General features: G+C 37.0%; 1 protein-coding gene across 1 annotated transcript; it reads right to left on the reverse strand.

The window, feature by feature from the left end:
- Positions 1 to 4808: 4808 nt before the first annotated feature.
- On the reverse strand, positions 4809 to 6033 carry LOC113705519 (brassinosteroid-responsive RING protein 1-like). The gene has a single exon (XM_027227394.2). The coding sequence runs from the start codon at positions 5590 to 5592 to the stop codon at positions 5095 to 5097; it is 498 nt and encodes a 165-aa protein (XP_027083195.1). The 5' UTR covers positions 5593 to 6033; the 3' UTR covers positions 4809 to 5094.
- Between the last annotated feature and the right edge of the window lie 9236 nt (positions 6034 to 15269).

The following is a 15269-nucleotide window of genomic DNA, read 5'->3' on the forward strand; positions in this document are numbered from 1 at the left end:
AGGGAAAAAAAAAGTATTGTCTCATTTTTGCCAGCTAGGATTTCAAAGGAGAGTATTTTCTTGGAATTTGGTCTTCTAGGCTAGACAAGATTTGAGAAAGTGCAATCCATTTGGACTCGTTCCAAGACCCGAAGCAAAGTATAGCCCAGTGGCAAGTGCGAGGCTGGCCCGTATGAATGGAGAGCACGGCCTAGGTTTCATTTTCTACTAGATCATAATCAACGACTCATCTGACCAGATGGTTTTGCTTTAGGTGTCTTCCAGATTTAAACAAATTTCTGAATAATGAGAAACCCATGGTCACTGGAGTCTGCATCATGCTCTTCGAATACAACGCATGGGAGGGGGGGGGGGTTCCGTTTACAAGTTACGGGAGGAGACCTTCAAAAACTGCTAGGCAGGCTAAAACTAATTTAAGTCCCCACGAGTAGAGTAAGCACCATAAATTCTACCAACCCTAGATGGCATGATACAACATGGACGCCCTTTGGTACATCATATGGAGCCAACAGCCACAAAAGAAAAACAATTTTCCGCCTGAGCCTTGATCATGGGTTGACTCAAAAAAAAAGAAAGAAAAAAATGCTTTGACTAGTTTGCGTCATCCTTCCATGTTTTTCTCAACGGGATCTCGCTCTCATGCTCTGGCATTTGTGGCATGCGATTGGATCGTTCATTAGACATATTTTATTATTTGTAATCAAGAGGCTATAAACACATTATTGATATCAAGCCAGAAGTTTGAGATCCCAAAATTACTCGTAAGAACGTGGACCGCTACCTGTTCCACGTAGGAGAAGACAGGAGAACCAACTCTAGATTACCTTCGTAGCAAAGAACCCACCATCCATCAGACAATAACCGACCTTTTTGAATTATATCAATTGCAAAAGCTTAGTGCACAACTAGATCATGTCATGGTTCAGCAATCTTAGAATTTAGTTATGCTGTTACAAAAATGTTAATTTACATGATTGCCGACCAAATACTATAAAAATGTTCAGCGGGAAATATGGAAAAAATTGATTGCCCCGGCTTCTCCCTTGATGATTGTAGGTACCTAGGATTCTGTCTAATTAGCTCTGCTTTAGGCTCCTATATTCAATAGCTGCCAAGCATAAAATATTCTAGTGGGGCACTTTGAGATTCCATCAATTTTGCAATAGCACTGCGACCTAGTAGTTTCTCATTGCTCTCTCTAATCTCTTCAGACTGGTTAATGAAGTTTTTAAAACACTTTTAACTCATTGCTCATCGTTTTAAGGAGTATCCTATTTTCAAACTAGTTAACAATCTTCACCACTCAACTCATAACCAATTGAGTTTAACTTTTAACTGAGTCGGATGCTTGAGTAATTTCTCTTAGCCAGGTGCATTATGAATCATCATGGTAGAATTAATCACTTGTTATTACTACTTTACACCCTTCCCTTCTCCTCTTATTCACCACTTTTCTTCTGAAAACTAGTTGTAAATGAATACTGCTAGTAAATAATCAAGAGAAGCTGTTAATTAGACCGTATTAGTTCCTAATTTGACTTGATCACCAGCTGGTTTGGCTGACGAAAAAATATGCTCAGTCTGGGTGCTTCTGCCACGTGGCACAGTCCGGAATAAATCTCAGTAGCATGAACGGCAGCGTCGTCAGGCAGTATTAGGTGAATGCTTAACTTAACAACCATTGACCCAAAGCTCAGTGGCCACCGAAAAGGGATCAAGTCCCTTTTTGGAAGTCGGGGGTTCAAACCCCAACTATAGTGAAAAAATTCAATCTGTATTTATGCCTGCTAATTCTTTACACAATCTTTTTAGACTCCTCTTTTTTAGAATAGGATATATTAGATTGTAGGGATGTTATTGTTGTCGGAAAAAAAATGTTTAACTTAACATGTTTTTTGGGGTTGAAAAAATGTGTGCATTAACAAAAGAGCTTTGTGTTTTTTTTTAGTAATTTGCAACCTTAAAAATTGTTTCAATCGATTCACACTGGCTGGCAGGCATTGAGTTTTCCACTACAAAACTAGTGTGGGATGATTAGTTAGTAAATGTCGTTTAAAAAAATTGTAGCAATTCGGTTCCTGCAAGTATTTTAAGGCTCAAACTTGTAGGCTTATATGCAGATTTCGTAGGTATGTCAATGAAAGGGGAGTAAAATAGTTGCAGTAGGTTCAAGAAATGAAGAATTATATATTGTTGTGATTTTAACAACTCATTAGAATATGTGCAGCTGGACCCGGTTTTCATTTATATTTTGAGACAAGATACCTGAATTCTGAATTGCAAGGGAACCGCGTGGAGACAGCAAACTAAGGTATAATAAAGGGGGTTGTAAGGAAAGCAAACGAGTGATCAATGCTCGTTATGTATGGGAATCCTCCAAAAACAAGGAAATGTAAGAAAAACATAAAATTAGGCTGGAAAAGAATGGATCCTGAGGTCAAATGGCATCTCTTTCACTTTGCTTTCATTTGCCAAAAAAGTCATCCGCCATAAAATTAGACTGGTAAAGAATGCGTCAAAGAAAAGGAAATGTAAAAGAAAAACATCCCTCCAATCTTTCAAGCACGGAAAAAGAATGCGTCAAAGACAAGGAAATGTAACAAAAACATTTCGTATTTTTTTATCGTCAACAAATTATTACTTAAATTGACAGTAAGGTTAATGGTAGCATTAATTCTAGTGCTATATATTGTCCACATCAGGATTAATTTTCTTGAACTAAGAATTCTTAATTACGAATACTTAACCCCAACCTACCCCCCCCCCACCTTCCCCCCAAGAGAATAAAAAAAAAGAGGACTTGTGTGAATTGATGTGATATTTTCTTCGTTTTTAAATAGTTTTACTTTCTTGATCGATGTTCTTGAATTGTCACAGACTTTGGAGATCAAACTCAAATTAACGAATTTTAATTTGCTTAATAGAATTCAGAAGTGTAGACGTTAACGCTAACTCAAGGACCACTGCGTTGTATGTTGAAAATATAAGGGACGATTGTCTTGGCGTGCAGGCATATGTGTATATTCCTCTCCACATTGATTAGTGCTAATGGATTGATGGAGACTAAACCACCAATGGATCAGTCGAATGCACTACGTACTCATCCAGCATTATTACTACGCACTCATCTAGATTTTTTAAAGAAACCACATATTGTGACACTTGCTTGATTGATGGTGGCCACCAGACTTTGGGCTGATCGTTTACTTCTTCTCCTCAATGAGTAGTAAGAAGATTACGGTCCTGCGGGGAAGAAATTTAGTAAGAGTTAGCAAAGAAAAGGAACGGAAATTAGCACAGGTGAAAGGAGAGAATCCAATCCGTTTTATTTTATAATGTCCTTATCAATCAATTTTGTTTTGTAATGTCCTTATCAATCAAATTTATTTTGTTCACTTCTAAATTCAAGTTTATTTGTAATAATTTTATTAAAGGATGATGCCGGGGGGTTTCATCGGTTTGTAAAAGACAGTTTAGCTTACGTTAATGCAATTATCTTTCCTCCAAAAAAAAGAAGAAGAGGGAGCTATCCTATCTATCTATCTATCTATGGTCCTACCAAAAAATGAAAGATAAATGAATGACCGGGCCGTGAGGTGAGACCGCACTGCAGATTGGAAACTGGGTTCGTGACAGATGTATGTATGTATATACATACACATTTGCCATTGTGAAGTTGGGAGGTCCTGCAGCTCGCCTGGCTTTGAAATGCAAAAGTCTTCACTGGCCGTCCGGGTTGAGTGAGCCCTCTTTAGAACTTAGTAGCAGCTCGCCTGTTTAGGCTAGTTATCCCACATCGATGAGTTGGAGGGGGGGGGGGGTTTGGGTAGTTGATAAGTTTCCTCAGGAACTTCAAGAGTTGCCAGCTTTTGAGGTTTTCTGTGAATTTAGGTTTGTCAAATGCAAAAGTCTTCACTGGCTTTGAAAAAAAAGACAACTAGCCGTCCGGGTTGAGTGAGCCCTCTTGAGGACTTAGTAGCAGCTCGCCTGCTTAGGCTAGTTATCCCACATCGATGAGTTGGGGGAGGTTTGGGTAGTTGATAAGTCTCCTAAGGAACCTCAAGAGTTGCCGACTTTTTTTAGGTTTCTCAAATGCAAAAGTTTCACTGGCTTTGAAAAAAAAAAAAGTTGGGAGGTCCTGCGGGCCTATTATTATGTATAGCTTGAATACTAGTAATCAATAGACAGGACAGGAGGATTGGGGGGAAGGAAAGAGGACTCTGCCCTGCAAGTCTGCAACTTCCCAAACTCCCACGGAAATCTTTGCTTGCTCTAAATAATGAATGGTGTATGAATCAACTCTGGCCCAAACTCTCATGTTTTGTTTTGATTGATTCCTCATAATTGCAGAAGTTTATTGAATTCTTTGAGAGCTGAATGAATTGCTCAGATATTTAGATAAAATAATTGTTGAAGAATTACTACTGTGAATGATTTGTGCTCGTCTTCTTAATTCTTCCCCATATAACATAACATGAATTTTCTGTCGTCCAATGTTTGATTTGATGCGATGAGATTGCCTACCCAACAAAAAAAAGAAGACCAGATCCGAGTTAGCCGCTAGCTAATGTGCCAACGTACACAAACAAAACATCACCAGCAATTGTAGTAGTAATTTGTGGCGTAGCAGGCCCAAATTCCAATACCTATTCTCATTTAGTATGAAATTACAACCTTAATACTGTAATTATTAAACCTAACCCTCCCATTCGCTGTAACTTACTATTTTTTATTCCCGCAAAGTAAAAAATAGAGATCATAACCATTTATTTACCTACAAATTAGTTAGTTAAAGAGAACAACGAGAATGCCTCTCGGAAAACATATATATTTATTATTGTCTCATTATCAAACTCTTTTTGGAGAGAAGACTATACAAAACATATTTATCAACGTATATCCTTTTTTCCCCCCTCGTAAATATATAAGTTTTTTTTTTTTTGTTTTGTTTTTCACTCCTGTACATTTGAGAACCTCTCCTACCAAACCCGCCAGGGTTAAAACCAGAAAGGCAGAAAAAGGATTTAAAAAAAAAAAAAAAAAAAAGGTTCGCTAAAGCACTATAAAGTAGTACTACTGCTAAAAACCTGAGTCCTATAAAGTCATCGGCGAGTACTCGCCGTAGAAATCGGAAATCCCGGAAGCCAACCAAAGCCTTTCGTTGAAAGCGTCCTGCATATCTTCCGGGATAAAAGCCGTCCGGCAGAGCGGACACGTCTTCTGATCGTGGTCCATCCAACGGTCCAGACAGCTCCTATGAAATATGTGCCGACAGTTCGTCAGCCGTCGGATCTCATCGTCATCTTCGAACTCGTACAAACAAACAGCGCAGCACTCCGGAGCAGCCAAGTCGCTTATCTCTGAGAACTTCACCACAGGTAATAACTCCCGGATTAAGGAAGCGGATATGGACCTCGGCTCGCCTCCGGATTCGGGCCAGGTCTGGAGCGGCATTTCGGGTTCCAGAAAATCTCCGAGACCCAGAATTGAAAGAAGGACGTAGATGAATTTTCGCATTAAGCCCAGAATCGTGAGAATGTGGATCAGAAGTTTGGGGAAGAATACGTCTGTGCAACCTACTGGGAAACCCATTGGTGCGGTATGGTGTGTTCAAGAGTTGCTGGTGTGCGTGGGTGTGTAGTGTGTGTTTTTTCTGAAGAGGAAGAGATGATGGGTATTTCTTTCGTATTGCTACTTCTTCATGGATGAAAGGAAAGATGAAGGCCGGGGGAAGGAGAAGGAAGTTGTTGGGTCGTTTTATAGGGGGGGGTGAAGAAAGGGGGAGCTGTTTTTTGTGGGGTGGGTGGTATGTGTGGGACTGTGGGGGAGATGGGTTTTGGTAGTGAAATGGCGGAATAGGGCATGGGTTTTGGTGGGAATAGCGGAAGAGGTATACAGGGTGAGAGACAGAGCGTGTCTGTATTCGGTGCATTAGCAGCAGTGGAATGTGTCGTACGGTCTGGGATGTATTAGGACATTTATTTTATTGGAAAATAATTTTTATTCCTCTCAATTAATACAGTTCCAATTTTGTTCTTTTTAATTATGGACTTTCTCTTCTTCTCATTTTTTTTTTTATAAGGATTACTCTTTACTACACTATCAAAATGTATACCCTGTACATTGACACTGACGGGGTTGAATGAATGACATATGATCTAATTTAAATTTAAACATCAAATTTAGCATATATGACATGCATTTAAACCCGATAGTATATACATTGTTAGTATATAAAAAGATTTACTCTTTTTTTTTTAATAGTGTTTAGATTTCTGTTCAGATTTGTTAAACTGAAAATTGAGTGTACTAACGCGTGTCCATGAAGCACCTGTTAGAACACTGTATTATTTAAGAAACGTATACAAGAATAAGAAAACAATTCAGAAGGAGATTTCTGAGTTAATTGGATGTAAACCTTTTTTCTCCGCGTAAAGCTAAGTTGTCTAATACAAATCCACAAAGTTAGAGAATGAGAAAGAATTATTGATTTTTGTTCCATAAATAAGAGGTAGTAATATGTTATTCTATAATATTCTTTTCCACGATTAAGCTATTAATCCATATGTTGGAGCACAACATGATTATAGATTATTACATAAATGCATGTGCAATACGTTAAATTTTCGCTTTTACTAGTTTCCATGCATTTAATCATGCGGTATACAAAGAGTAATCCTGTTCATCATCTAGCTTCTGTTTTATATATATGTATATTTCCTAGCTTCTGTTTTCAGGTAAATTAGTTTTTTTTTTAAAAAAAAAACAAAATAGTTTTAACTAATTAAAAGGTTCAGCGAAAAATCAAGCATAATTGTGTAGTTTAATCTCATGTACAAGAACTCGCTGGCTATCAATTGTTTGGATAGCAAATTTTTTTCTAAAAAATTTTCCGCTATGTTTCATAAACACATTTCTCAATTCACCATTTTGTATTTTCAACCATCTTTTTATCTCACACACATCACATCATAAAAAGTGCTACAGTAATTATTCCAAATAATTATTTGGAATAATGCTCTATCCAAACAAAAATGATCTTCTCTGGCTGTACTGTACATCTTGTGTAATAGTTTTGGCTGCCCTTCCATCTTAGATTGGCCAATAAAATTGCGCATTGTCCATCGTGAGGTGAGACCGGAAAATGTATATACGTATCATTTGAATTTCAAAATATTCCCTCATTAAATGTGCATTGAAATTTTCAAAAATTTTTTTTTCAAAAAACAAGATTGAAAAGTACGCATTAAATTTGAAATGAAAATTTTTATTTCAGAACGTTGATAAAGTGAAAACATGATATTGACAACGATACGGAAGGGATACGTAAAATCACACGACTGATATTTTGTCTCAATTTTGTAGGCAAAGGCAAGGGTTTTGGTAAACCATACATCTCTTTCAATTCTCATTTATGTGCCACTTGTGTTTGTTTCCGCATGGCTAGCCTTGGCCCGATTGAACGCAGCCAAAATTCTCAAATGGCTTGGGTAATTAAATCAAGACGTTGACGTCAAAAGCCATTAATTAGCGAAACAAATTACAGAGTTGCAACTTGCAAGTTGCTCAGCCGCGTGATCACTCCGTTTAGCTTTTACAGGCAGTAATTAGGGAGCGGAGGAGCTCGCACGTCAACGGTGAACCCGTTTGGCTTCTATCATCAGTCACCATCAAAGTTGCCGATGAGGCCCTGCAAATGTGATTCGTCCTTGTTGGAATTGATATACTTAACCAACCGCTGCCTCAGCAAGAGGGAAAAAGAAAATATGACATGTCTATTGTCCACCGTCTATCGTCTAGTCACGTGCTATCATTTATAGCTTCATGAGTTTTAAATGACTGTGCATAATTTGGGTCAATTCTAATCATATGCTTTGTGGGTTGCGGATGGTTACCGCCAAAATTTAATCATTAGCCCTTTTTTCTCGTATATAAGTAAATTATTGTCAAATTTTGGGGAAAGGAATTGTGAAAAGTAAAATTTTTACCCTTTTGATAAAATTATTACTAACTTTTTTCTAAGGTTGAATTTTCATGAATTTCAAGTTCTATATTCAAATCATTTTTTTTCCTCCCCGCTTCTTAAATATCATCTTTTCTCTGTTTAAAAAGAAAAGTAGAAAAAAAATTACTAACTTTTAATCAAATGCAAACTTGTAAATAATGGCCATAATCGCGGAAGATTTGGACACCATAAGAGGAAAACAAACTGAAAGGCCCCAATTTTGAAGAAAAGGTGACCTCCTGAAAAATGGAGAAAGAAAGAGAAGGAAAGTGTATAAAAGGGATCACTAGTCTGGGGGTCAATCATGAAGTATCGAGGACCAAAAGTAAAAAGTCACCGAAAATTGCAATGTCTCGCACACTGGCGGAGCAAAAAAAAAATTTAGTGGAAGTAAAAGTAATACTAAAATTTTGTACCTACCTTTTTTTTTTTAGATTTTTAAGGAAAAAAATATTCACAAATAAGTTAAAATGAAAAGGCTTTTTTTGAATTTACGTTAAATGGAATTTTGTAACTCATATATCATTTTAAAATATTAGTTTATGAACCAACTTAAAAGGTCACGTAATTCTTTCACTTCCTTCGTAAGAAAACTCCGGAAACACACTTGAAATTATATCAAAATTGTATGGATACTGTAAGAATTTAAGGGGGAGCAGTGGGGACCCGTACCCCCACCTTAAATCCGCCGCTGGTCCCGCTGCATCAAAATTCAAATGGGAACTAAGCCCCAATCGGTTGAAGCTTCTGAGAGGAAAAGAAAAGAAAAGAAAATAAGCATACAAAGGAAGAAATGAAATGTATGGAAGTTAAATTTGGGAAAAAGAGAAAGAAAAGAGCACAACATCCTCTAGAAATTCAAGAAAAACAAACCCAAGAGGCGCTAAGACACTAACAATTCACAAGAAAAAAATAAGTTAGGTACCAACACTGTACAATATGCACGATGTGGAGGCCAATTGTACCAGGAGTCATCCTTAAGACCCCTTATCCAAGAGACCAGGGATCGAATCTTGAGAAAACTCCCCTTCCTAACACTATCATGACCCTAACTTAAGACGGTGTTGAGACGGACAAATACATAATTGGCCTCCACACACATGTCTGATATTTGATGCAGTGGCCCATCGGGGACTGATTGTTTCACCTTCATCTTAACGGGGGTGTCACTTCTGTTTCATCTTAATGGAGGTGTCACTTCCGTATCCATCCTTTGGCCATACGGTCTTTATTAAGATTGAAAATTCAGGGCACCAAGTGTTTTTTTTTCTTTTGGGGCCCCCGGTGGGGGGGGGGGGATGGGGTTACTATAATGAGCACGCTTCTAGTCATTGACTCTATGAAAGTTTGGGGTATTAGTAGCATTTTCAAAATGATGACTTTAGTAGATGACATGAGAATCAATAAAGATGCTAAAGAATTCGTTAAATAACTAGCAAGTGATTGTCACCCTCCCAAACAAAAGGGCAGAAGAATTTTAGCCCAAGGTGCCTCAAATATGTACCAGCAAATCCACACACGAATTCTACGTTCGTCATGGTTTTCGTTTCATGCTAAATGGAGTGCGTAAGCCATGATAGAGGTAGCCGCCATGTACCTAAAACTAGACTACTCGCTGTCTTCTCACGTACGTTTAAGATTAGTCTACAGGGGAGGGTTTATCGTGTATGAATTTTCGATGCGTGCGTAAAACTTTGAGTAACGAAGAAAATGGCTTTAGGTAGACCTTCAGTTTTTGGGCTCTAGCTAGTTGTATCATTAATGTATTTTACTAATGACCATATGGCAAGGTTTCTTAGATACAAACTAAGGCTGGAAACGAAACAAGGAGAAAGAAGAAGAGGGAAAAGGGTGCGTAAGTCGGCCCGGCCAACCAGCCAAAGAGCAGGGGTGGCAATTTTCGACACGACCTGAAAACACGACACGAACCTAACACGAAATTAATGGGTTTGGGTTGAGGTTTTGGGAATTCGGGTCAGAATCGGGTTGGACCCGATGAACCCGAAAAGAAAACAGGTCGATTTCAGGTCAACCCGTGATGACCTGATATGACCCGATATGACCCGTTTACGAATTAAAAATAATTTAATAAATATAAAAATAATTTTATCTAACTAACCTAAGTTATTCTTTTTTTCAAAGGCATTAATTACTTAATTATAAATGAATTTATTTAATTTGTGTGAAGTTGAAATTATTATATTTGGACAAATAATATATTATATTATTTTTTACTTTTATACTGTTTTAATTTATTTTATATTTTGTTTGGGATAAAACACTTTTACGGTGTTTAATTTATTTTAGATTTGGTTTGGAATTACTTATTTAAATTTTTATTACTTGATTATGTAATTAGTTTTGTGAGAAATTGATTTTATTAGAAATTACAGTGATAAATTAATAAATTAAAATTAAGTTTCGGGTCATTTCAGGTCGACCCGCCAACCCGTCAACCTAAAATTTTCGGGTTCGGATCAGCATACCTAACCCTTCACGAGTTGGCGGGTCGGATTCGAGTCAACAGATTTTCTGACGAGTTGATCCGAACCCGACCCGCCAATCTGATTTGGACCCGAATTACCACCCCTACCAAAGAGGACGGCAAGGATGAGGCGTGGAAGTTTATGAGCCTAATTAAATAAGTCGCATGGTAGGGTTGGGGGGAGCTGGGTTCTGCCCCTGCTCCACCCTCTTCCACTTGCTTGACTCCAAGGTGATGTATGTCTTGAAACGCCAAGACACCAATGTCCCACCTTCTCCGCTGGAATAATACGCCATATCACACTCCTCATGAATTGGCCCCCCTCCCACGGATCAGTATGGAGCTAAGGAGGTTCCAGTCTCTTTTTTTTTTTTTTCTTTTTTAATTCATAAAAAAAATATTTCAAAAAATAGCTAATTAAAACGGAGCCACAATGCTGATTAAAAAGGTAACCTAACCTTACCAACTTGGGTTGACCAGGAAAAGCTCCCATCACAGGTTGGTCGTCTCTGCTCACTTTTTGCGCGCTTACTAGTTGTTTTTTCGATTGTCCTTGTTTGACGACACGTATTAGTACTCTATCTCGACTTTAACATTTTTTGTGATTTTTCAAACCCACAATTTTGCAGGGTCATTTTGGTATATATATATTTGATTTCTTGCTACACGCACATCAAAAAGGAAAATTGTCGTTTACACGTTAGTAACCGTTACCCGTTAATATGTATACTACTCCCTCCGTCCCGTCTTGTTTTCCTTTTTCGTCTGTCCCAAATTATAATTCACTTCCCCATTAAGAAATGTAGTAATCTTTCAAATTATCTAAAATATCCTTATTAAATATCTTATTATTAATACATTGTTATTAAATACTAACCCACTACATTGAATACATTTAGCTTTTCCAATACTAACCCATTAGCTGTAACTGATATTAATTGGCACTCTTCGTGATTAGCACAAGGGTATTTTAGAAAATTATTAATCTAAATTTATGTTTCCAACCAAATTAATTACACTTTTTTAATCTGTGTGAAAAAAAAAATCAAGACTAACAAAATGGAACGGAGGGAGTACTGTATAAGGGAAATACCTCTAGAAGACAATTAGGAATTAGCTAGCTAATCATGCCTCCTTCTATGACCTTTTGGATTTGATGCATCGGGGATTTGTAGTATCCGAATGTCAGTACGTTACTCCTCCGATTGTACCTTACTTAGAAGATTCAGCTTATGAAGTTGACACGGTCAATGGATCAGGATTTGGATAGAATCAGACGCAAATAAACATCATTTTTATTTAAAAAAAAATTAAATGACAGAAACAAGAGACGGGTTGCTGACAATTTATTCCACAGAGAGGACTCGTAAACAACATAAAACACAGCCGGATCAAAGGGACGAAAAATTGTCAATAACAGCCGCTCTGAACGATATAATATTTTTTAAATAAGACATAATTTTACATGAATTACTTGTAAAATTTAACAATAAACACACAATTATCATACATGAAATTCATCTAAATAGTAGCAAAATATTATATATCTGTTGTAAGGATATATAAGAAGTTTATATAAAATTATAAAATATTTAAAAAAATATTATATTGTTCGACCGTTTTTGCCCCGCTTCCAAAAAAAAGAGTGGGCTAATGAAGAGGCTAGGGGATATATGCTAAGAGTCTTCCCCGCTTTCAGGTTCAATTCAGAATTTGAATTTTGTACTATCTAACAGTTAGAAGTCGAAAGGATGTGACGAGGGATGGAGAGTTAAGAATAAAATTAAAAAAAAAATTAAAACTGTTGTTTGATGCCTAGGAATCTCAATTAGACAGCCCTTCATCGGGCAAACAATTGAGCACCATTCTCGAAGATATCTCTAGAAATTAGAGAATATATTGGATTCCATTCAAATTAGTCATTCACTTCTTCCGCAGACAGATTCACTAAAGAGAAAAATACATTTATATTGTGAGAAGCACAGTAAGCAAAGCAAAATCAAGCAAGCAAGATTGCATTGTCTCCTGATCTGAGTCATAGCTAGGTCAACTTTAACCAAAAGCAAAATTTAAGATGGTAACCTTGACTGAAATCAATTCTGGAGTCTTGCGAGATTTTCTTGGCAAGCACTGTATCCCTGGCCACACAGGTAATGATCACCATATCAGTTTAGTTAGCAACGCGGCCAGGGCCAGCTAATGAAACCAGAAGTTTCTCGTCAGTTTCTATTTGACCCCAAAACATCCCCACTTGCTCTTTGTATTAATATATATATATATATATATGATATGATATGACTAGTTTCTGATGTGATGTGCAGCCATTGACGTTCTGTTCTTTTGTATGTATATTAATTAGCAGTATTCTGTGTTACAAGCAAACAAGGATTATGTGCCCCTACACTGTTCAACTTTCACTCATTTCCACTTTATAGCTACGTTTATCAGAATCTGTCCAACTAAGTAAACAAAACCTGGTTAATGAATGGATAAGTATCGAACTAAGTCCAGCTTAGCCTGTCAGATGCTGTCTTAATTTGCTTAATGACTCTCGCAGCGAATCAATACTGGATTTTTTTTTTTTGTTAGAGGGTACTACGACCGACAAACCCGAATCAAATAGGTTACTTTCCCAGCTTCTCTCTTTTTCAAATAGTCGTTCCAGCCCCGTAAAACCCTTTTTTTTTCTTTTAAGACTCAATTCTGTCGCTCTAAGGACTCCTCAAATTTTTTTTTTTCAACTAATTTTCTATTAGCTCCTTAAGCACAACTAGCGATGGGAGAGAGAGACTCTCGTCTCAAATCCGTCCTGTTGCCATCATCGAGCACAACTTTTTAAGTTGCTACCTTATATAATATATAAAATAGTACTTAGATGAGATGAATTTCTCTGATACTATAGTGCTGTTCTTGATGTATACCAAATGAGGCGATAGAAAGTTCAAACTAGCTTGGTTCAAATTAACTTGAACCATTGATTCTAAATATTTGTTTAAAAATGTGTTATATATTTAATGATGGTGATGATATATGTATATAAGATTAATTCTTAATGTTTTGCTGCGTAAAATAATAAAAGGAAAATCAAGAAACGATGAATGCATCTCTATAAGTCATTTTTTGCACGATATGTTGTGATGGAATTACAACTGTACGATCTGCAGCAGTGCTGAGGCAAGTATGTTCCCCCCTTAATCAGCATCTTCTGCAAAGAAATTTTGGCCCATTCGCATACATCCCCAACTACTCATTCCTTCTGAAATTACACTACTGCTTGGCCACGTTTTTTCTTTGCTAAAAAAGTGAAGCAGAGCTAGGACAAATGACTTTTACAGTGGAATTTTTGGGGCTGGGAGACTAATGATTAAAAAATTATTATTGTGTCATCTTTCATGTCTTTTGCTTTTCTCTTGCTTCTCTATCTCTCTATGGTCCTCGCTGTAAGGAAAAAGCATCATGGTATCTAATAATATCTATCTGCTTTGATGTGGATTTGTAGCGCTCTCTTTTGACTGTTGTTTTTTTTTTTCGTTGTTCTGTTCTGGGCTGTCTACATCTGATCTTTGCACCTGTTTGTTGTAATCAACTTCTTGAGATTTCTTGATGTAACATGTTCTTGATGATTCTTTGCTTTCTTAATTTTCATGATGGCAGAATAAAGATACTATGTATATATTTGTAATATATGTAACTTTTGAGCTCTGATCGTGTTTAAAACCAAAAAAAAAAAACAATAAATAAAAAGAAGAAGAAGAAGTATATTCTTATTATTGTGTTTAATAAACAAATAGTGAATTTTATTTTTCACCAGCCAACTTCTCCCTAGAAAGAAAAGGGCTATGCCCCCAAATGAGAGGCCGTGGATGCGGCGGTGGTAGCTAGGCTTTTGGAGCATACTCCAGTTGGTGAACATTAACAAATAACAAGAAGGGCACCAGCTCAATTTAGTACTTTCTGAGATTAATTTTAGATTTTAATGTAGAGTACTAGGCCATAAGCTAGCAGTAAATAAGTGAAGTGAAGTGAAGTTCCTTTTTCTAAAATAAAAAATATCATTGGTGTATATATATATATATACACGGTGGTCTCAAAGTCTCAACAACAAAAGCGAAAAGGTGAAAGAGGGAGGACCCATGGACACAGAGATTTGCCAACTCCTCTTTTTTTTTTTTTTTTTTGGTCAGCAACGATATATTTGTATAAACTATTCTATTCTAATCTAGGAGGAGGGGGAGGGGGAGGGGGAGGGGGAACCTAAGGAAGCTGTTGTAGGGGCTAGTGGGTATACAGACTCAACTAGACCAAGGAAATACTATGACACAACTCTTAGATTTTTTTCGCTGCTAGTGAGGTTTGAACCCTCACCGTTGGCCACTGGCCAACTCCTCACTGTTGCAGTTAATAATAATCGAAATTGGAAAGATAACAATTTCAACAGAGACACCAACCGCTCAAGAAACCCGTGGCCGCGGGCCATGCAGATTCTCACCATCTCACGTTATGCTATTTGTATTTTGTACGAGTAACCAATTCTATCAAGAAATAATCATCGTCTGATCCTCAAACATTATTATTAACTACAAATCAGTAAAAACTAGCGTCCAACAATCCCCCCTGCCTTCCTCTCCGTTCAAAGGTGAACATGTATAAATGAGGTTTAAATTCAACAATTCTTTTGACCGGTGAACTAGCATATTATGATGGACGATGTTAATTTAAGAATTAAAAGAGTAGTGTGGCTTTAGTTTTGAGAGTTGAGCCTGTATCTCTTAACTTTCA

Source organism: Coffea arabica, chromosome 8c (genome assembly GCF_036785885.1).
Source record: "Coffea arabica cultivar ET-39 chromosome 8c, Coffea Arabica ET-39 HiFi, whole genome shotgun sequence".
In the NCBI taxonomy this organism is placed as follows: Eukaryota; Viridiplantae; Streptophyta; class Magnoliopsida; order Gentianales; family Rubiaceae; genus Coffea; species Coffea arabica.

Coding starts and splice junctions, on each gene's coding strand:
- LOC113705519 (XM_027227394.2), bottom strand. CDS start 5,592: ATGGGTTTCCCAGTAGGTTGCACAGACGTATTCTTCCCCAAACTTCTG.